General features: G+C 42.8%; 1 protein-coding gene across 7 annotated transcripts in view; it reads left to right on the top strand.

The window, feature by feature from the left end:
• The first annotated feature begins 1,716 nt into the window (after positions 1-1,716).
• epha7 (eph receptor A7) overlaps positions 1,717-22,631 on the top strand; it is an 86,929-nt gene continuing 66,014 nt past the window's right edge. For all 7 annotated transcript variants that reach the window (XM_079644998.1, XM_079645002.1, XM_079644999.1 and 4 more), the window contains exons 1-4: positions 1,717-1,896; positions 3,540-3,604; positions 4,111-4,780; positions 21,778-21,933. In XM_079644998.1, the coding sequence (XP_079501124.1) occupies positions 1,803-1,896; positions 3,540-3,604; positions 4,111-4,780; positions 21,778-21,933 (985 nt within the window). In that variant the 5' untranslated portion in view covers positions 1,717-1,802. The remainder of the gene's footprint in view (positions 1,897-3,539; positions 3,605-4,110; positions 4,781-21,777; positions 21,934-22,631) is intronic.

Consider the following 22,631-nt stretch of genomic DNA (forward strand, 5'->3'; position numbering starts at 1 on the left):
ATTTTTTTATGGATTTTTTGAAAAAGCACTTAAGATATTCATTGCTATCGGGTGAGCATTCCATCAAATGTGATAAAAAGTGTATCTGAAATAAATTACCTACCCCACCTTTAAGTAAAATTACAAAAGTATTAGCATCAAAATATATTTATTAATTGTTGTGCAGAAAATGCCTTTAAGTGTGTATATAATCATATTTATACATGTGACCATTCTGTTTTAGACAAACAAAGTTCTGATATACAGTAATTTTTGTAAAATATTTAAATAATTTGACTCTTTTGTGACTTAAAGAGTTAGTCCAAACATTTTTAGGGATATATTTTGCTAAAATTGGCTAAAGTTATTTAATAAATGTAGTGGAGTAAAATGTAATGATTTCCCTTTTAAAAACATATAAAGTGGCATTAAATATATACCTATTATTTAATTCTTTCTATACTGTAAATTAGATGAATGGAATTGAATTTTCGGGGCTGACTAAACACAGACACACATTTTATAAAATTGATATTTGTATTCATTTGTCAGCCATTTAGTCCTTGTCACAAACAGCCTCTAGAAAATCCCAGTGCATGAAACTAAGTACTGTCAATTATACCTGAGGCACTTCTTACATAGGTCTTACTTTCATTTCCTGACTATGATTCAGATTGACTCTGTCATGATGCATTTTACATTTATAGAGTACAAGGTATACAAAAAAAGGTGTTATAAAAAGTCTTCTTGGGTCATATTTGTAATGGTAAAATTATCTTATATTGCTCAAGTAAGAATCTGAGGAAGGTCCCACAAAATGAACACGAGCATTGGTACTTATACGTATCCAATTTCAAGTTTTTCAAGTCTGTCCCTTTGTTTGTTTGAAGTGGTGTCAAAGTACTGGGTTAAGAGTGGTTGCATCTAAACTGTGAGATGATTTGTATGTGACTGTATTTAGCTGTGTATAGTTTAACAATCTCATAATCTAAAAGCTATGTTCCTGGTTAGGCCTTCGGTGCCCGCTGTCTACTCTGCTGTTGTACTTCAATATTTAAGTAAACTATATTTACTTTCCACCACTACTTTTATGTAACTCATTTTCTATATCTTAACGTATACGTTTTTTTAAACGGTTTTTGGCTGTTTTTCTTCCTATTATCTTCTTTAACTGTGTTATGCTCCATGTACAACAGAACAGGTTAATAATGTGTGTGATGAGTGGGAAAGTGTTTTTGTGTAATATAGTCTCACAGAAAGGTGACACAACAGGAAAATGAAACACTCTGAAACATTAAGACTGAAGCTGCTGTTTTTCAGAGGAGCTACACCGTGTAACAGTTCTGAGGATTAAGCTTTTGTGGTGAGTGTGTGTGTGTGTGTGTGTGTGTGTGTGTGTGTGTGTGTGTGTGTGTGTGTGTGTGTGTGTGTGTGTGTGTGTGTGTGTGTGTGTGTGTGTGTTTGTGTGTGTCCAACTGTGCCAGAGCATCCCTTGCCCTTTTCCTGTAGAAAACCAAAAATATCTGAACCGAGTTGTGACAATATTTCCTCCGCCGCGCATTCCCCGAAACCCATCTCCCTCCGCGCGCCTATTGGCCCGCAGGATTCATGACGTTTCCTTATATGCGCTGTGATTGGCCAACCCCTCCGCCTGTCCTCCTGACTGACAGCAGTGGAGCCACAGGCCCCGCCCCGCGGCAGCAGACGCTATTTGAGTGGGACCAGCGGATTGTTGTATCGAGCCGGTTTAGTGTCGTCAATGGGAAGCACGCGAGACGGTGGCACAGAGAGTTGCGGTCTACACCGATATCCGCGGCTGCACCATGCTTTCCAGCTCCATCCCGTGTCTGTGGATTACATTTTGCCTTCATTTATGCTGCTGTGTAGACGGCGGACAAGCACAGAATGCGAAGGAAGGTAAGTTCTTAAAGTTTGGACTCACATTCGGAAGACATCCTGCAGAATTCGGAAAAGGTTCCGCGGAAAGCCTCCTCGTATTTCTTTTTTTAATTCAAATCACAAGCTAGTTACTCAACAGCCGGGTTTGTGATAGAGCCAGAGCCGTCGGAGGGGGTCGGTGTGCGGGGTGACAGCGCTCTGCTCCCGGCTGTTAGGCAGCGACCTCTCGGGGGTTTTACGCACGGAGCTGAAACACCGTAGAGCTCGGATTAGACGCAGGAGCTTCGGTTCTACTTTACTCCAGCGCCACTGCGTTATAGCCATAACTAGCCTGCTCGTTATAGATTAACAATATATCATGACAAACCAGGCAATATCAGCGGATCGATGGCCCAGCAGCTCCAGGGATGTGAGGGCTGTCGGTGTGGAGGCAGTTTCGGAGGATTATATCCTCCAAAGTGGCCTAGGCTCGAAGTCTAGTTTTACAGGAACATACGGCACATTGACGCGGAGCCTTTATCTGCCTTAAATTGATCAGCTATAAAACACCCAAAAATAAAAGAGGATTCAAACATATCAAAAAGGCTGAAAATATGCACTTTTCATTATGTAAGGTTAAATTATGTTTTGTGTAAAATTAAAGGGCAAGTATTGCTATTCCCGGCACCAAAATACTGTGTAATAACCAAGCGCGGTCCTGGTGTAATGTCTGATGTGAATGGTAAATAGTCGGCGGTTATATGCGGGGTTTCGCGGAGCTCATTGCAAAAAAAGGTACACACATAATACAAAAATAAAGATAAGAAATAATAATGTTATTTTTCACAGCGATGCATCCTGACTGCTCTCATGGTGAAGCTTTCTACTCATTTAAACAACTTCAGGTTTTTCTGAGCCTCCGTTCTGCCGCTTTGCGCTCTCTCACGCGGAACATAAACAGGCTGATTGGAAAAAAATATCTCCTCCACAGATTTAAACTGCACACAAGCCGCATGTTCTGTGGAACTGTTTTAAGGCCGATTTAAACTGAAACACTCCTGAGTTTAAGCTCTCCATCGGAATGACAGCAGCAGCCGCTTTGACCTTAATGGAACAACTTCCAATGAAAAAGCGAGTTTTCATAAACGCACAATAAACGCATATTTGTTCGAATAAACTCGCTATGATCATACGCGTTATTATTCTGTATGTGCCAACATGCACCTCTGCTTTTAGTCTCTATTTCTTGTAAATGCACATGTCAGTTTCTCCGTCTGTCTCAGAAAGTTCCCTGCAGTGTCTCAGGACCGTCCCTGGCCAACTTGAGGCCCCACGCAAAGTTAGATGATGAGGCCCAATGTTTCGCAAGCGTCGACGGGGTGGTAGTGGAGCCTCGCAGCGGCGACACCGTACCGCGCCACACTAATTGCGCCACATACACGCAGGTGCGCCGCATTTGCGGCTCAGTTGAGGATACCTCCGCAAGATGAGGCCCCCTACGCAGTCTGCGTGATCTTCCTGTAGGGAGGGACGGCCCTGTGTCTAATGCATATTAATCTTTTAGCTTTAGTTGCTTGGAATAAGGTCACGGCTAACTGCGCTATAGATATGGATGTGTGGCTGGTCAGTAATACCTGTCCCCTGTGAGATTTAACCACCTGCCTCTGGTTTCCTGTCACTAGTGACTCTGCTGGACTCCAAGGCACAGCAGACAGAACTGGAGTGGATCTCCTATCCTCCCAATGGGGTAAGTCTGTTAAAATTATCCATCGCGCGGATGTGCTCCATATCTATGTTACAGCTCTCTCTGATGTCCCACATCTGTGATAGGAATAATAATATTTAGACCGGGCATGAAACATACATAAGGCTCAGTGCTAGCTGAAGTCTTTGCAGAATTCGGGAGGCTCTTTTTGTCACTAAACTCTACAGGGTTTTGACATACTGAGCACAAAGGCCTTAAGCAACCCGCTTCCAAGCTGCAGTCTGATGAAAAGCAGGCTTTGAGAAACTTTAAATAAATAATGTGAGCAGAAGAACATAAACTGAGCATAATCAGTTTTTAAAGCTGTGTTGATATAAATGCAAAAACTTATCTCTGAAATGTATTTTTTGTACCTTTGTCGTATTCTCTAAGGAGGCATCATCTCCAGATTCATTGCCAATAATTTGATGTCCATCTCAGTGTTATTGCTTTTAAACTGTGTTGGTCTCTATTGGAGGTGCTCACTTCCACATGTGTTCTTGTTTCAGTGGGAAGAGATCAGTGGCCTCGATGAGAACTACACTCCCATTCGCACATACCAGGTTTGCAAGGTCATGGAGCCCAATCAGAATAACTGGCTTCGGACTAACTGGATAGAGAAGGGCACTGCCCAGAGAATTTTTGTGGAACTGAAGTTCACCTTGAGGGATTGTAACAGCCTACCCGGGGTGGTGGGCACGTGCAAGGAGACATTCAACCTGTATTACCAGGAAACAGACTCGGAGGTGGGCAGGAGCCTGCGGGAGAACCAGTATGTGAAAATTGACACAATCGCCGCAGATGAAAGCTTTACCCAGGGTGACCTGGGCGAGAGGAAGATGAAGCTGAATACAGAAGTGCGCATAATTGGCCCCCTGTCCAGGCGGGGGTTTTACCTGGCCTTCCAGGATGTAGGGGCGTGCATCGCCCTGGTGTCTGTCAAAGTCTATTACAAGAAGTGTTGGTCTATCATCGAGAACCTGGCCACGTTCCCGGACACCGTGACGGGGTCGGAGTTCTCCTCGCTGGTGGAAGTGGAGGGCATTTGTGTAAATGATGCTGAGGAGGAGGCCGACAACTCTCCCAAGATGCACTGCAGCGCTGAAGGGGAATGGCTCGTTCCAATTGGGAAATGTATATGCAAAGCTGGATTTCATCAGAAAGGAGACGCATGTGAACGTGAGTACCTTAAAACATATTTGAATAACTCATTAGCATTCACAGAGTTGCTCCTTTCTAACGTATTCTTTTGAAATCCACGAGGGGCATCCTGGATTACACCGCAAAAGGTGTACCGAGAAAAAAAAAAGAAACGGATATATTGTGATTTCATTATGCAAAGGAGGTAAAGGACAATTTAGGCATTACCGGCCGCTAACCAATGTTGGCAAATGGGATAAAAGCAGTATACTTAACAGCAGTAATATATAAATAAATGATTGAGGCCGAATACACAAATAATTAAAGTCTGTATTAATTGATTACCACTCTCTTTATATCTATGATTCTGTTTAGACTGAGATTAAATAATGCATTTGTTTAGCCCTGGAGCTCCTTTCCTTCTGGCAATAAGCCAAGACAATCTGGAGCAGATACACAGGTCTAGAGGAAGTCCAGCCAGATTTTCAATATCTTCCTAATCTGGTCAAATGACCCTGACAGAGAGGGAAAACAAATAGCCGTGGTACTGTGGAATTCAGGCCTCAGGGTATTTATGAAGGAGCCTAACAGGAAGGTCAAACACAGCTCCGCTCGCCTTGTTGTAGTGCTGTCCTGCTGCTACAATTAACAATAAAGTGCGTTCTGTCACAGTGAATGCTCAGAGGATTATTTTTGGTGGGCACCTGACTTGAAAGATAAAAATCACTATGGATTAGAAGGGGTGATTTAGGTCACACAACTTAAGTGGCCTGCCTTGTCAGCCAATCCTTTTTTGGGGGGCAACCTCAATCTAAGCAGCTTATGAGGAGTAGCAGCCAGTAATAATTGAATGGAATGTGTCTAAGAACAAATTAGTGTCTCTGGCAGACACACTTTCATGCCACTCTGTCATCCATTAGGGACCCTCTGAGGGTGGGGTGTTGAAATATATTAGGCCATGTAATTTAGAGCAGCATCGCCTGCCTCAAGTTGTGCTGTGTCTCTAATGTTAGCAGGCTATCGGAGCTCCTTTTTATTGTTCTTGTTGTTTTAATATGCATAGATGTAAGATCCAGTTGTTTCCTTTGGAAAGAAAGCCCACGTTTTATTTCCACAGGGAGAGCGATGCGGCATAACAACCAACAGCTCCGGCTTTTCAAAGTCATTTTAGATTTCTTTCCACATCATATCTTGCTGCAAACCCCTCAGAACAGACTGTTCTAAGTCTCTATTAATGAATCTGTTCATGTGTCAACTAATACAAATATCTAGACATAGACAGCAGTGCGATAACCCTACCCTCAGGTTGTGTAAAATGTGAGGAAGAAGGCTCCTTAATGTGTATATGGATCAAACTGGAGTCTTGACACTGCACCTATATAAGCTTTATCTCCACTGAGCCACGAGAAGCCTTTGTATTAAGGGGTAGTTCATCTAAATAAAATGAGAATCACGGTGCACCATCAGCACTTCTTCCAGCAGCTCCACTGACATGAACTTGTCCATTCAGTAATTTCCCTGAACACCACCTAAGTATTTCTATCAGCTGAAGAGCAGAGCGATAAGTCCAAGTGGCTGTGACCGTTACAGATGTGAAGTACTGGTATTTGGACCTCGGAATAGCTTGTCTTAGCGGTGTAAAAGAACATCTCTATAATGGTGCCTTAAGTATAAAGGGTTCAGTATGATTGTAACGCATTCGTTTGTACAAAGTCTGGTCTGAAAATATATAAACAATAATAAACGTTAGGTCATGAGTCATGACCTAACCATGACCTTATCAGGTGCTTAAAGACACTTTCAAAGGTAAAAAAACGATGAATGAATACGATACAAATTCAATAAAAATCGAGCTAATACAAACTCATTCAGCACAAGGACACACCATTACTCACACATTAAAAACAGGCTCAAGTGTTTAGACCTGTTTTTAAATGGGCGAACTGGACCAGGGAAATTACATGTATACATTTGGATAACAGAGCAACATTTTAGTTGTTTTGTTTGTACTGATAGATGCGCTGAAAATAATTCTATAAGCAATATACAAAGAACAACATCGTCATCTCACCAATCGACATTTGATGCATTCATTGGTATACATTTCAGTCTGTGGGTTTCAGGATTGGAAAAAAGTAATGGTGGTTCTGAGTCCATCTTTGAGACTATTAACTAGCCACCAAAACAAGTCATTTTTTTCTGTTAAGTGTTGAAACATTTTCTGTAGATTTGTGTGGGCGTGGCAGCAGAGTGTTTAAGACCCTGTTGAGTGACATGACTCGCACACTAACATGCTGATGCGTAATACAGTGTCTGCTGCAGGCTATCATTACAACATGGCCGCTGTAAGTTATTCAGCCGGGGGGCGGGTGCAGGTGGAGACAGCAAGTTGAGCTGTCAGTCATGTCATCTGAGGAGCCCCCTCTGTGGGTGCATAGGCCTCCTCTGAAACGTGTTGTGATCCACTCATTCATCACCGTCAGCGAAGAGGGACCCCTTGTCTTTCACTCCGACGCCCCCCTCCCTCTGTCTCTCTTTAACTCTTTGTGTGGCAATCTCTGGCTGTAAATGTCACTCTTCTTCTCCGCCTGCTGCGTTCACTGGTTTCAGTGTAATGGGTGCTGAAAAAGGCCAGTTGAAGTGTCGGCGCAGCCTGCGTTGGCTTCATTTTGCATGTTGTGAAAATAGCCCCCATTCATTCGCTGGTCTTGTTCGGCTCTGGCTGCTGGTTGAGATGGAGCCACGGAGTCGTTGGACAGAGAGAGGGCCCTTGTGGGAGGACATAGGCATCTTTGTTTGGCTCAGTCCCGGGGAATGTGTGTTGTCCGATTTTGACACATCACATCATTGTGGTACTAAATAACGAGTGGCTGAGAAATGATTAACTGTTGACCCTGGACTAAAAAAGGGAGAGGGCTCCGTGACTCTGTGTGGTGAAAAACTCTATCGCACTGCTATCTGTGCATGCTCACAAGATAATTAATGAGAGGATACAGCATCCTGTAGACGCTGGAACCATCCATCATGACTGTCAGTGAGTCGGACAGAAGTTAGCCGGAGACTGATTGATGATTTAGCCCCCGGGGAGCAGAGCTGTTGGGTTCCGACCACGGCAGCTAACGTGTAAGGAGCCACCAGGCAGTCCGGCCCAGCTCCCAGCCTGGAGAAAAAACTGCACTTAGCATTTCAAATAAAGCCAGGAAGCCAGGAGACAGGAGGTTCCGTACATCTTGATGCTCGTCTGATTGATAAGGTGTGAATTTAATACACCAAATGCCTTTTACAACTGCTCCAGAGCTTAATTATGCAAATGACAGGTTTGAGCCGAATCCACAAGCGACCCAAACGGACCTCAACCACTCAGGATTGAAATAAATTGTTGATGGATGGGAGCTCATCCCCTCAGTATGCTTCCTGTGAAGAGCAGCATCCTCCCAATGCCCAGGGCTTTATTCTCCGTAAAACAAAGCTGTCTTTGCCGTCTGATATGACATGATTTTCATATTTTTTAAATATTTATACAATTTTTGACATAAACAGGAATGTTGTTTCCTGGCATCACTTCAAAATTTGATGCCTGTTATCTGGTTTAGACAAAACCCTGGGGAGGACATTACATTCATTTAAGTAATATATTACGTAAAATAGCAATAATCTCTGGATCAACTTTCTTAGATATGAGTATTTGCGCGTTTTTCTGTTTTATTTTATTGTTAATGGAATATGTTTTAGTTTTTTGGACTGTTGCTCAGACAAAACCAACATTTGAAACAATCTTGCGATTAAAAAAAAGTGTTTTAACATCATTAGTTCTTTATGCTGTATTGATAAATCAATGAATTGTTGCAAATAGTGAGGCCCATCGCAAATGTTCATAACCATCTTTTAATGCATCGTAGCATTAACAACCTAACATATTCCCATTTGAAAAGAAAATATGTTTTGAACTCTAAGGAGGTATCTGAGTAATAGTTGGATGTTCAGAATTATGAGGTTTATAACAAATATCCACATCTTTGGTTTCAGTGCTCAGTACAGTGTATATCTTTTTTTATCATTCATTTTCTTGCTGCACCAACTGCCCCAAAGGCAGCTTGAAATCGTGATTTGGCAAGCTGTATTTATTTATTTGTACTTCCATATCCACTGCCCTTTTTTAGATATACACTTCAAAATGTGAATTAAAAGCAAGAAGAGGTTGTTTCCGGGGATACAGATGCTTGTTCTGGTTCCAGCAGAGACCAGGTGTCCCTGTCAACATGTCAAATTAAATACAAATGGATCATTTTACAAAAAACTATCACCAAGAGGCTCATTCAAAAAGTCGTTTGGCTTGGTAAATATTTGTCTCTCAGTTACATTCACTGCAGCAGGTCAAATGCTGAAACAAAAGCAAGGAGACAATGACAATGGTTTGTTCAACTGTTTACTCTGGATTTAAATATATAGAGATACTAATACTGCTGCGTAGATTAACTTGGGCTGATTCCAGGAGTATGCACTGAAGAAACTGAAACGTTGACTTTAATTACATGAATCATGTCAACAGATTCTCTAACTGTATTAGGTAAGTTGAAATAAATAATATTAAGTTTAAATAAGAAATATTAGGTTCAACTTCCTATTATTGCTTTCAACTAACCTAATACAGTTATGTGAAATTGATAAAATACATTTAATTAAAGCCAACATTTCAGTTGTTCCAGTGTGTGTGTGTGTGTGTGTGTGTGTGTGTGTGTGTGTGTGTGTGTGTGTGTGTGTGTGTGTGTGTGTGTGTGTGTGTGGGGGTGTGTGTGTGTGTGTGTGTGTGTGTGTGTGTGTGTGTGTGTGTGTGTGTGTGTGTGTGTGTGTGTGGGGGGGGGGTGTGTGTGTGTGTGTGTGTGTGTGTGTGTGTGTGTGTTAGTGCTGTTATTTCTCTTAAAATACAGGGTGGGATTTTAGACAAATTCCCACCGACCATTATTTAAGGCGGTTTCCAAGAACAGGGGAGGGACTCAGCAGTATCCAGGTCTTGGAATCTGACCTGCCCGTCAAACTGTGAGTCCCTACGCTGCCTCAAATGAATAGACAGAATCCAAGCAAACAGTCATTCTCAAACACACAAAGACACATGGTCAGCTCAGAGGTTCTTTCAGGGAGACCCCTGCCACTTTGAGTCAGATAGCGTTATTTCCAAGGTGACGCAGGGGTCCGTATGTGGCCATGCATAAGCTCAGTGAATATTAACTTCATTTACACATGGCTGCAGCCCAGCGCCACAATGGAGGCCTGCCTGTTATGTTTAGCAACATGAGCGCCGGCTGACAGGACACTGTCAGGACGGAAGATGGATGATCGCAGCAGTTGACCCCTGATCGTCTGAAGAGTCACCTCTCCGGCCCCCTCTCCCTGCATGACAAAAGAGCCCCCCCCCCCCGCAGTGCAGTGCCCTCATCTCCACTTGCACTAACTGGTTCAGACATCTCCATCGATCCTTGCATCCATACTTTTTGCAATTCTAAGCTTTTGCCCTTTTTAGCTATCCAAACTGTGCCACAGAAGTCTTTGCTGCCTGCTGACTAGAGAGAAGGATGTGATCAGACAACCGAGCTCCATGTCAGGAGACAAGGTCTTTGGTGTTCTGTGTTGTGTCCCTGTGGCATCAGGGTGAAAGTGATATGTGAGTCTGAGGGCCCTGCAGTGGAGCTGCTCCTCTGGGAGGCTTCAGACCTCCGGCTCTGTACTTCAATCTTCCTTAAGAGGAAAATCAATAACTTATTACATAACTTCACATTTTTCCCACCTACATCCAGAGCGGAGGATTTAGGATTTAAAATGTGCCGACGATGGCTCTATTGCAGGAAACTCTCTGTTGCTGCCAGATAATTGTTTAAACGCAGTCCGCTTGACAAAACAGGCGGAATTAAATGTTTGCATTACCATAGTGGGATAATAAACAACATATCTAATTACTATTTTAATTATGTAATCGCTTGCCATTTATTTATTATGCTTTTTGATGAATTTAGTCTGTAAAATGTCAGGAAAAAGCAACAATGAACAACCAAATGCCTTTAATTTCTTTTTTTATGGAATATCTGTGAAGTGCTATAGTGGTGGTGATATCTGCACAGCATTATACTTATTATACATATTCATTATTTTTTAAATATTTATATATTTTTTGCATTTGGATAAACCGACGCTTTAAGAGCAGTCCAGTGAGGGCGGTGTCTTTGTTTGTGTGTGTGTGTGTGTGTGTGTGTGGGGGGGGGGACGTGGACGCAGTAGTGACGAGCAGCTAGTCTGACATAGTTTCAGTCCTTTCTGTCACAGCACTGGGACCGGGGGGGTGTGGCGGGGGATTTTGAGTCGGGGTCAGTAGGGTTGGCAGGCATTGGCACAATTCAGAGATAATACTCAGCTGCTGACTGGGGACATTTTCTGTGCCGATTTGGCTTGGACTGCAGGGGGCTTTTGGCTGGTCAGACCTTTGGACCCTGCTTTCATCCCCTGAATGCAGAGACCCCCCCCCCTCCTTTTAGAGCTGACCACCTCACCCAGTAAAGGTAGCCCCCGGACGGCCAGAAGGCCCTCTCTCCTGTTTCCATGTGATTTAAATGAACTAGACAAAAGGCGATTAGGAAAGGACATTTTCCATGTCACTGGGAATCCATTTAAAAAAGCCCACTCCACATGATCGCTTAAAGGAGCAGAACGCTTTCTTTTTTCCCCCCATGATAATGCTCCAGGCCCAGTGAGAGGCTTTAAACGCTGAAGGGTTAAATCTTGAAATACCCATCATTTTTTTACCTTCAAATCCATGCAGTATACCAGACAGAGAAACAGGTGTGAGTTTGTTTTTTGCTATCTTAATTGCCATCGGCAGCGACCGAGTTGAAGCAGTTGTCCTTGAGAGATCATTTTATTTCCTTCTCTCAAAACGTTTGCCTTTGTTTGAAGGTCACAACCTTCTCTCTGATGTTCATGTCTGTGACTACTACCGAATCCTCTGTACTTAGATCTAAAACAATGAGTAGTAGTTTATTTTCTTCTTAAATGAAGAGTATTTTCCTAAAACAGCTGATCCTGTTAGCTTTAGCTTTTAATTTGTTGAGGACTATTTCCAGCTGCAGATTCATATGCAATGGTTTCTCAAGTCAGTATTTACAGGGGCAAAATTGTGTATTGGGGACTCAAAATGAACATGGTACAGTTTTGTTTTCTTAATTAAATGTGTCCACAAATACATATTTTCACCGGCAGATTTAGTTTTGAAATGACTATTTGAGATGTCTGCCTCCTGACCAATAATATGGAGGTGAATGAAAGTCATTCGTAGTGTTCAAAGCATTAAAACATGATTTAAAAAGTCTACATCTTGATAAAGCAGATAAAGTGTTCATTCATTAGTTGTATTCCAAATTGTCCCAGTTTAGCTTAAACTTTGTTGAGTGGCTTTGCTATGCTCAGCAGCTAGCATGAGCGTTAGTTTACATTTTAGTCAAACTTAATCAGTGTCTGGCTTTGATGTTTGCTGTGAACAACCAGGAGGCACTTCCTTCACTGCTCCCTGCTCAGAGGGCAGAGCAGCGTGCCCTACAACACCGTGTAAGGGAATGCTAATCTTCTCTTTGTTTCTCATGGAAAGCTACTTATCTCCCGCTAAGCACAGGTACCTCGGATGAATGGGCTGGTTGTCTGTGAATGTGTGGAGTGTAGCAGCAGCAGCAGCAGCCAGACAGCCATTCCAAGTATGTGGGGTGAAGGGAGGAACCAGCACAATATGACATCACATTATTTAACCCTTAAACCTATGTTCCTCTAATCTGACTTTATGTGGAGGTGGTCTATGTTGCCTTTTAATTTCAAAGTCCTTGTGAAGCCATGCTGTTCGTAATGAAGTTGTTTGGACGGGATGACAGTTCATCTCTATCCCTGTAGTTCTTTTCCTTTTCTTTGTGTGATCTGCCACTGTTTCCCTGAGCTGCATAGGCGCCTTGCCTGTCATAGGTGGGAGATTATCATGTCAAGAGGAGAAAAGACTGGAAGAAGAATGGAAATACAGATCCACAAACACATGCTCCTTCCTGTGATTAGACTGAAAACTGGGTTTGAATAAGGAAAAACACACAATAGTTCCTGAACATAATATTAGAATATTGTTATTCAGTTTAGATGATGAAAAGCTATAAACCAAACGTCAGCAAGCACTGCAGTAAGCTTACTAAATAACTCATGTCTTCCTTCAAGGTGCACTTGATTTCTCCAAAAACCTTTGCAGCTAAAAGTCCACACATCAGCCGCAAGACGAGATCAATTGAGCTGTCCTTTCAAGAAGAAGAAATACTCTCAGCCGGGCTTTTTCCCAGCCTGCCTGCCTGCCTGCGTGGCTGTGAAATTACTCACAAGATGTACGGCCTCTTACATTGTAGAGGAAAACACCACAGGCTGGAGTCCATAAAAAAGATGCAGCCATAGTTCAGCATGCATAAAATGCCAGTAAGCAGAGCCTGATGAATGTCCACACCAAGGCTTACTATTTATTGAGGCAACGAACATAAGTCACATCTAATCAGAGCAACACACACTGACCGCCGGCTGCATTAATGCTTCAGGAATAAGCTCAGTGTGAGATATTGACATCCGTCTCCACAGTCGGAACGCACGGTCATGGTCCTAATCGTATGCCCTAAAAGTAAATTTGGGTTTTTAAATAACATTTCATGGCTGTCTGAACATCCAGCTAGACACAGGACATTTTGAAATAGCTGACAGAAAGTGTTTATTAACAATGGCTTGCAGTGTAATAGAAACAATCCGACATGTTTCAGGGAGAAAAGGCTTCTGTTTCCCACAAGTCGTGCTGGGTATTTAGCAGTTTTCTTCACTTAATATGTGAAATGTTTGCATTAAGGGATACACATCATATACTCTTTAAGCAATCATCTTGAAAAGAAGGGCGTAAAACTAGATGTTGACATAAGAACCATTTAGGGCTGGCAATATGAAGAAAAAGTATATATTACACTATTTATGACCAAATACATCTGTATCAATATTGTGATGATTTTGAAAGGTTGACCATTACTTTCGCAAAATATTTACACAATAGGCGCTTTCACACCGCAGTACTTTTCCCACAAAGGTTCATGAGAACTTAGTTCCACCAAGTACAGATCGCGTTCACACCGGAATAAGTCCCTGAGGGAGGATTAGGCAAATGAAGCCGCTCACGTCACTTCTTCTTCTTCTGCTTTGGGTTTACTGGCAGGCCACAAACAACTTCACGGCATATACTGCTGCCCGAAGTCCCCGGCCGGAAGTCTCCGGAGTTGGGGACTGGCTTCAGTACTGAAGCCTTCAGAGTAAATCGGCAGAACGCCGACACCTCCTCATCTCCACCGCTCCCATGTTTTCTTTTGTGTTGCCATAAGTTAGTCTCTCTGCGTTGGTGCGCTGGGCTAATGCTAATGCTAATAATGCTAATGCGAGGATAATAAAATGGCGGCTTCACAAAACCTTTTCGGAGTTTTATGGGGCGTGGTTTGCAATCCGCCCAGCCAATCAGACATAGGAACCTTTTTGTCCCACGAAAGTACCTGCTCTCTAGCAGAAAAGGGGGTAAAAAAGGTTCTGATTAACTAATTTTAGTTCCGGCTCTTTTTGTTGTGAACACCACATTTCGGAACTATATCGGAACTATACTAGTACTAATACTAGTGTGTTGGCAAAAAATAAAGCAGTTGAGTAAGTTTATAAAATAACACCACTTTACTGTAATGGAACCTTTTAAAACAATGAAAATAAATGTGTCATCTTTATATAATGGAGGACGATATCAATAGGCCCTAGACCAGGGGTGTCAAACTCAATCTCATCACGGGCCACATTAGCATTATGGTTGGACTCCAAGGGCCGGTTGTAACATTTAGACTATTTAAATATACATATAAATATACATATACATATATATTAAAGGTGGGGTAGGTAATTTTGGAGAAACCAGCTCGAGTGTGCTAGAATTTGAAAATACACAGCCGAAAAAAATCTGCCACAAATCAGAGCCCCTCCTCCAACACACACAAACGCGCACATGACCAATGATGGCACGAGATAAGTTTGTGCACAGATGGAAGGCTGACAGGCAGGTAGGCCATCCAGTTATTTTAGCCGGGCCGGCTCAGATGATTGGTCGTGCTTTTTACAGTACTACAGCTTCCACAGATGACATTTTTTAATGGATTTTTTGTCAAAGCACTTAAGATATTTATTCATTGCTATCGGGATGTTAAGAGCATTCCATGGAATATAACAAAAAGTGTATCTCGAGCCGGTTTCTCAAACTTACCTACCCCACCTTTAAATAATGTATTATATTATATTATTGGCTCTGCATTGGATTACTATCAGTTCTGGTAATAACTTCATAAATAAATACGTCTGAAAGCAGAAGTCTAGGGCAAATAATTGAAAGAAAATATTCAGCAATTACACCAATTGTATTGTATATTATATTCTTTGCAAGCTCTTGCGGGCCACGTAAAATGAGGTTGCGGCCACGGGCCTTGAGTTTGACACCCCTGCCCTAGACGTATTTTGTGGCACAAACTCCTAAACATTAAATCTGTAACTAAGAGTAGCTTATTTTTGTTGAATAAAAAACCAAAACTATACTAAAGTAACGGCTCACATAACAGCTTTTGCTCACACCATATCAACAGGAGTGAATTGCTTAGCTGAAAAAAAAGAGAAAATATTTGTGAAACAAAGAAAGTACAATGTTGCTATCAGAGCTACATTTCTCTCAGCTCCCGAGCACAGAGCGGTTTGAGACATCGGAACATTTCACACGAAACACAGTCCTGTTCAGGGGAATGCTCAGAGGTCAGCTCAGTGTTGGATGTTAGCATCATGCAATCAGAAGAGGAGACAAGGGGAGGACACACACTATACAGCTCAGTGAGAGCCCCCCCCCCCGTCGTACCAGCCTCTGTTTAGAGTTGATATTTATAAAGACATTTCCCTATCGGATCAGCAGCGGCCATGGCAAGCGCTTTACGTAAAGCAATGCTGCTCTTTTGAAATAAGAAAATAAACTGTTTCCTTTATCACGCTTGACCCGCTCCACCTGGCATTCATCAGCGGGGGGCGCATGTTGCTCCTGTCGGCTGCTCTCCTCCCTCTGCCTCTTTTATCACTCTAATGGGGTGCTATCTCCAGGCTGCTCTCCCCGGGTCTCCGCAGCCCGTCCACACGCATTCTTTCCATCTGACACACGGCGGATTCAACACATATTCAGGCCTGGGGGGGGGGGTGGTGGGGCAGCTGCCGGAGAGCAGACAGAAAGGCCCTCACGTGTCGTTCTCATTTTGACTCTGGGAGTCTGCAGAAAACTCTAGGACTTTCCCACATTCCCACACTGTGGCTCACTTTGAGTTCCGTCTGCAGTGATATAGAGACAGATTGGGGGAGAAACTCAATCTCCCAGCAGCCCTTTTTGGACCAGCTAGAGTCCTCCGAGCGCAGGAGTAATAAGGGAAGAAACCTTGATTGCATTTGTGGGTTTTAAAGCAAGCAAGGAAGTTCAGTTTCTAGTTTCTCTTCAAGACAGGATGTCGACACTGATACCATACTTTTATGATATTTTATTCTTGCCACAAGGATCTCAAAGTCTGCATTTGTCATTATAAACACATGGATCATAAACCTCAAGTGCAATCCTGTAAACACAGACACCCAATGTCAGAATCTGACTTAAAACTGACGCAGCATTCTTGGTCTGGTTTGGTCAAATTCAAACTTTACAATTGTTCACTCTTGATGGCAACAACATATTCCGGAGGGCATTTTACTACCCGAGCAAGTACATAGAAAGCAAGAAAACATCTTAGAAAACCGAAAGGGCGAAAATGAAATCCTATCTGCCAGTAGAGCCACAAGATTAACTGAGGGGGAAAACACTAAGTGCCAGGGTGTCACCCCCCAGACAAGGGAAATCATTATTTTCTATTTTGGCCAGGAAGGGATGTGTCAGGCTGTGGCATAAGGAGTCATTGCCCTAACCCCCCCACCTCCCTCTGCCCCTCAACCCGAGTATCATGACACTGCCAACGCATGAGAGAAATGACAAGAATGTGAATAAGCGCAGCTCGGAGGGAAAAGAAACAAACTAAGATTCTTAAAGAATACAGAAATCTGTTTCCCCCTTTTTCTAAATGTGTGTCTGAATAAGATAAGGAGACATTGTTTTATTCTGCGGGCCATTTTGTGCTGAGATTTAGACACTAATGTCACAGGAGCATTTGATTATCTCTATCCCACTCCTCCGAGGAGCTCTTCTTAGTTGGGCTCCTCCTCCTCTCTCGAAAAATTGCAGACTGCAGCTTGCCCCCCCCCCCCCACACATCACTGAATGAAAGTGCCTGACCGCTGGAAGGAAATTACAGATGCTGGCTCTTTCTCCTGCCGAGGAGCTGGCTGGAATGTAAGACTTGTATTTTTCCCTCTCTCTGCTCAACCTCAGCTTCTCTGAGGGCTGACTAATTTCTCAGTGTCGTAAATAAGACGACTATTGTGTCTGCCGCCAAGCTTTTTATCGGGCCGTGTCAACAAGTACACACTATTAGTCTCCCTTTCTGTGCCAGAAGAGGACCAGCCTCACTGAAATGGGCCCTTTTTTACAAAGTGACTCTCACACGCCTATCCTTACAAATGTAATTACACGTTGGACTTTAAGTCAGTGGAAACAGCAGAGAGTCTGATCTCTATACAATGTTACAACATGTCTGTGTGTCAGTGTGTGTCCGCCTCTCTTCTGTTCAGCTCTCTCAGGATAAACTGATATTTCCACTCAGCAAGAAAGATAGATTAATCGATGGATACAGTAGATACTTTATTCATCCTAAAATGGGAAATTATTTTTGTCTCGGCAGCAGTGTTGTCAAGCATGACACAAGTTACAAATATTTACAAGATATAATAAGATACAGATATAATAATAGAAACCGCAAATATCTACAAACTGACATTGGAAAAGACTATATCACAAAATCAGGGGTGTCCAAACCACGGCCCAGGGGCCAACTGCAGCCCGTTGTCCATTTTGAAATGGCCAATTCTAAAAGTGCAATGGAATATGTCCCAAACATGGAACTTGTGCTTGTCTTATATTGTACTTCTCCAGTACACATGTACAAATATATAACATAGTATTCATGTGTTAATAGGCCTAATGTTCAAATAATTCAGTCAATTAAAATTTCAAACATTATCATACAAATTTCAGTTGATACAAAAAGCTAATAACTTATTTGCATAACCAGCTTGAAATAGACCCTTCCTATTTCCCCTTATTATAAGCAATCTGAGGCTTCTGTAAGGAATGAGCTGCAACTCTTTCTGTGACAAAATAAATTAAACCCTCTGGAGAGCTGTGATGGAGGCGGTTTTTTTCTTAAAGCATATCCAAGTATCAAGAATATTGTACTTACATTTGATTGATTGAGGCAACCTCTGATCTAAATAATACACAATATGAAGAAAATAATGAATACAATTCTAGAGTATACAATTGCAAGGTGTTGCTGCGGGGAGACCCGAAAAGGACCCCTCACTCACTATCTTCTCATCTCGGTGTCACACATTGAGGGGTGTCCTCAGCCTCTGGGGGGCAGGAAACAGGAAGTCCCTAGCAGCGAGTCAGGGTGCAGCACTCTGCTGGAAAATGCTGGGCTGGAACGGCTGTGTTTGTAATTGTCACTCAATGCTCTGCCAGGGGGGGGGGGGGGGGGGGGCTGCAGAAACAGTTAGCTCCCATTGTCATACAGGCATTGGATTTTTGAGGCCTCATTTGCCGCCTTGTTGCTTCTGTAAACATTTCCGGGTGCCAAACACAGTCGGACATACTGGTAAACACCTCATTTGTAGCTGGATAAGAAGCATGGAAAATGAACAGTGTTGTGTTTGTGAGCTTGAGTTAAAGGGCAAGTCCACTTTATTTAAACCAGGCTTTTATTTTCCAAGTTTCCAACACAAATTCACCAAAGTAATTTCCTAGCATGGGGATCATGGCAACAGAAATTCTCAAAGGAGAAGAAACGCGATCAGTCAGACGAGCAGACAGGTGGTAAACAGCTGACGGGTACATTAGCACCAGTTCTGACACTGCCTGTGTTAAACAGATTAGGTATCCGTCACGCTAAACACTTTTCAGTTCTTTGCTTTCAGTTTCATAAGATGAGTTGTATGCAGAAATCTACTGCTGGTACCGAGTCATTCACTGCAAGTGATTCAAGTAAATGCATTTTGTTATGACAATAGTAATATGCCTTTATGGTGAAACTCTACTTTACTAGCTTGTAAGTGAATCTGGAAACAAACATCCAGAGTGTAATGATTTAGTAGTACATGGTCCCTGACAAATACAATAGCAAATATTTCTTTAGATTTAAATGTCGAACAGAATTTAATAAAAGGAGGAGGGCACGTGAAACTAATATATTTTAGTTGTCTTGAAGTTTAAAAACACTGTGGCTTTCCTTAGTGTTTTGAATGCTTTTTAGCTGGTGATAAATGATATGTATTTGCACGGTATCGGCTGGTATCCTGAGTTAGGGTATTGCATATAGCATAAGAGATAAGTAGTCATATATTTCAGTTATCTGGTGGAGTTGAGTCTACTCTCGACTGACCCCCCCCCCCCCCCCCCCCCCCCCTCCCCGCCTGGTGCTCATCTTAATCTGGGCTGTGGTTGCTCTTGTCTGCCAGAGCGGGGGTCTCGATGGGAGATAGCAGCGGTCCCCCAGCAGAGGAGCTCTCAGAAACCCAAAGGCAAACACACACGCTGGCTTATCAGAATGTTTAAGCAGCGCTGCAGAGTGGGTAGAAAGTACGCTCTTAAACGGGACCCAGCTTCTCTCGAACCTGCTGCAGAAAGCCCTTCAGGCTCATTATCCACATGGGGGGTGTTTACCCTCCACCTACACATGGTTTCTTTAGCTGTTTATGCAATGCTATCGCTCCTCAGAAGTGAACACGCAGTAAAAAGCACATTATGATGAGCATGCACTGTGGACTGTGTTTATACCTTCTGCCCGGTCAGCATTCAAGACCCACCGCTCCAATCTCCTCATGGCTCTGTTTTCAATTACCGGCTCTGAAAGGTAAAGAGAGATTAGAGATAAAATCATGTCTTTTTTTTCTCTTGAAAAAAAAGTTCTTGTTTCACGAGGCTGTGGCAGAGCGATAAATGGAGAGTGACAGGGCTTTCATGTCTCTGAAATGGGGATACCCCAAGCCCCGGCCCCCCCCTCACGCCGCTGTGGAAGTGGTAAAACAAGAAAACTCCGATTCCTCCATCCTTCTCATTCCGGACCTGTCACAGGTGGTGGTGGCCAATATATTTCCCTGGAAAGAGAACTAAAGAAATCGCAACCAAGATCTGTTTGGGGGGAGAGCCAGTATGACAATCACTGCTCATTTCCTCCTGTGGCTCATGAAAAATGCATTTCTTTTGATGATTTGATCGTTTGTATGCGGAGCTATTCACAGAAGTATAGATTTCTCTCAGATCAGTGAAGGAATCATGTGGCCTCTGTTCAGCACGCAGCATTCACTACGGATAGGTCCACCTCCCTGAAAAACTGACACGTTGACTTTAATTAAATGTAATTGTTATGACATGTGTTGACATAATACATTTAATTAAAGTCGCGTTTCAGTTTTTTCAGTGCCCCAAGCCAAAATACCCAGAACGAGTTTAGACATTTGACTATTTACCGGTATTCAAGCATCAATTCAACAAATGCTTGTGATTCACAGTGAGGATGCTATGAATCAGTATTTTATGACGTTAACATTCTGTGTTCGTCATGGGAGTGGCTTCTCATCGTTGGGTGGGTAAATCATTTGGGTGTAATCGTTATGACGATTTCTCCAGAGTCAGTCTTTGAGGTTTGTTTATGATGTTGGTCAAAGGCAGAATGTTGAAATGACCCATGTGCTGGAATTGAACTCTTATCTGTGCTGAAGAGTGCTTCCTCTCACAGATTGTTGTAAACAAGTCAGACCTCCTCCCTGCCCGAGCACTCATCAGAATCAAAATAACCTTTTTTTACCTGTTGAAGTTGTTGTAATATATCCAAGGAGAATTCCTCAGCCTGAGATTTGTGAAGCTTTTTCATGGCTCAGTCTGCTTGCCGAAGGGGAGGGGGGGGGGGGGGGGGGGGAAAACTTGCTGATTCATGTGAACGCAGTCATTTGTTCTGTCATGCCCTCCTCAGGATGGGAACTGTGTTCAGAGACAGTGTTTGCAGAAGACTAATATCACCTGGAGACATTCAGGGATCTGTAATGACACAATGTGAAACTGGCTTACACACACTGGGGTTTATTGCTCTGAGTATCCGTGGAGTTTCTTCTTCAATTGATTTATTTTACCGATTATTTTGCTACTGCTCGTCACATATCTTGGTAACAATTTTGTAATAACTAAATGTAGGGCATCCATATAAAAAACGAAGGAATATTGGAGGAATAGTATTTTTTACATTTTCTTTGGAAACATTAAAATATGTATGTTTTTAATTGCAGTTCATATTTTCCGCTGGGGTCAAGGCAAAGTGTTCAGAAAGTGTTTCCAATCGAGTCGTCTTTGTCCTCTTGCTTTTACATCATCCTTTTTTATCCTATTTCCATTGCGTGTATTTTTATTTACTATTCAGATGTAAAACAATGAACAATATAGGTATTTCTTTATCTGGGGTTAATATTATCCTCTGGGGTCGAGGCAAATCTAAGGTTTCAAGATGAATAAGGGGACATGAGTATGTGTGAGAAGGAAACAAGTTCAGCTACTGGAATAAGTATTTTATTTAAACTCTGCTTTTTTGGTTAAAAGTGGATTCATTTGACCTTTAACATTTATTCAAAATACATCAATATGGGCAGTTAAAAAGCATAGGAAACATAGGGTACAGTAAAACCGTGTGCAGGAGGTGCTGCTGATTCACTTGTTAGTCCTCTCTTGACCTCCTCCCTTCTTTCCCCCTCTCCAGCGTGCGGTCGAGGTTTCTACAAGTCTTCCTCCCAGGACCTGCAGTGCTCTCGCTGCCCGGCGCACAGCTTCAATGACCGCGAGGGTTCCTGGCGCTGCGACTGTGAGGACGGGTACTACCGGGCCTTGTCTGACCCCCCCTCTGTGGCCTGCACAAGTAAGTCTGCCTCGCCATTGCTAGGTAAACACAGCGCAGACCCCTGGATAGGATGTGAATTTAAACAGCATCACATGCAAGGGAAAATCAGTCCGGAGCCCAGACCTGGAGTCAGTCCACATGTGCTCCAAGGCAGTCCCAGTGTGTCATTATAATTATGTTTACAGGCTTGCATGTCTGTTTTCTGTCTTAGCTGGTTGCTAATGATGAGAGGAGCAATTTGCCATTTCCCGTCTGAAAGATTGCAATTACAGTCAGCGGCGGGAGTCTGCATCTGTCCTGGCCAGTGTCACAGCTCTGTGACAGCCATGGTGGCTTATAGGGGGCTGATCTGCTCCAAATCCCTTCTGAAACAAGTTTATTTCAAGGTGCTTCTGCATGCTTTGTTTTTCTTGCCCTGCTTCCTCCAGCTACTGTGCAGCAGGAGTGTGACAGCCCAGCAGGGGGATGTTAACACTGTGCTTTATATGTGGAGGTAAACAGCCCCCTAAACATAATCTGAGCACCTTATCTGTGAGCATTCATTCTGCTGATAGTGTATCACAGGACTCCTGATAGGCCCACAGGCTGCTAAATGCGCACCGTGGTCCTTCCTTTTTTAACACATCTATTAAGATAAATAACATTTAAGATTGTGGTAATTTATTTTGTGCCATTTGCTGTTTGATTAAATACAACAAAAAAACATATGCATATGC

This window comes from Notothenia rossii (genome assembly GCF_949606895.1).
Source record: "Notothenia rossii genome assembly, chromosome: 8".
In the NCBI taxonomy this organism is placed as follows: domain Eukaryota; kingdom Metazoa; phylum Chordata; class Actinopteri; order Perciformes; family Nototheniidae; genus Notothenia; species Notothenia rossii.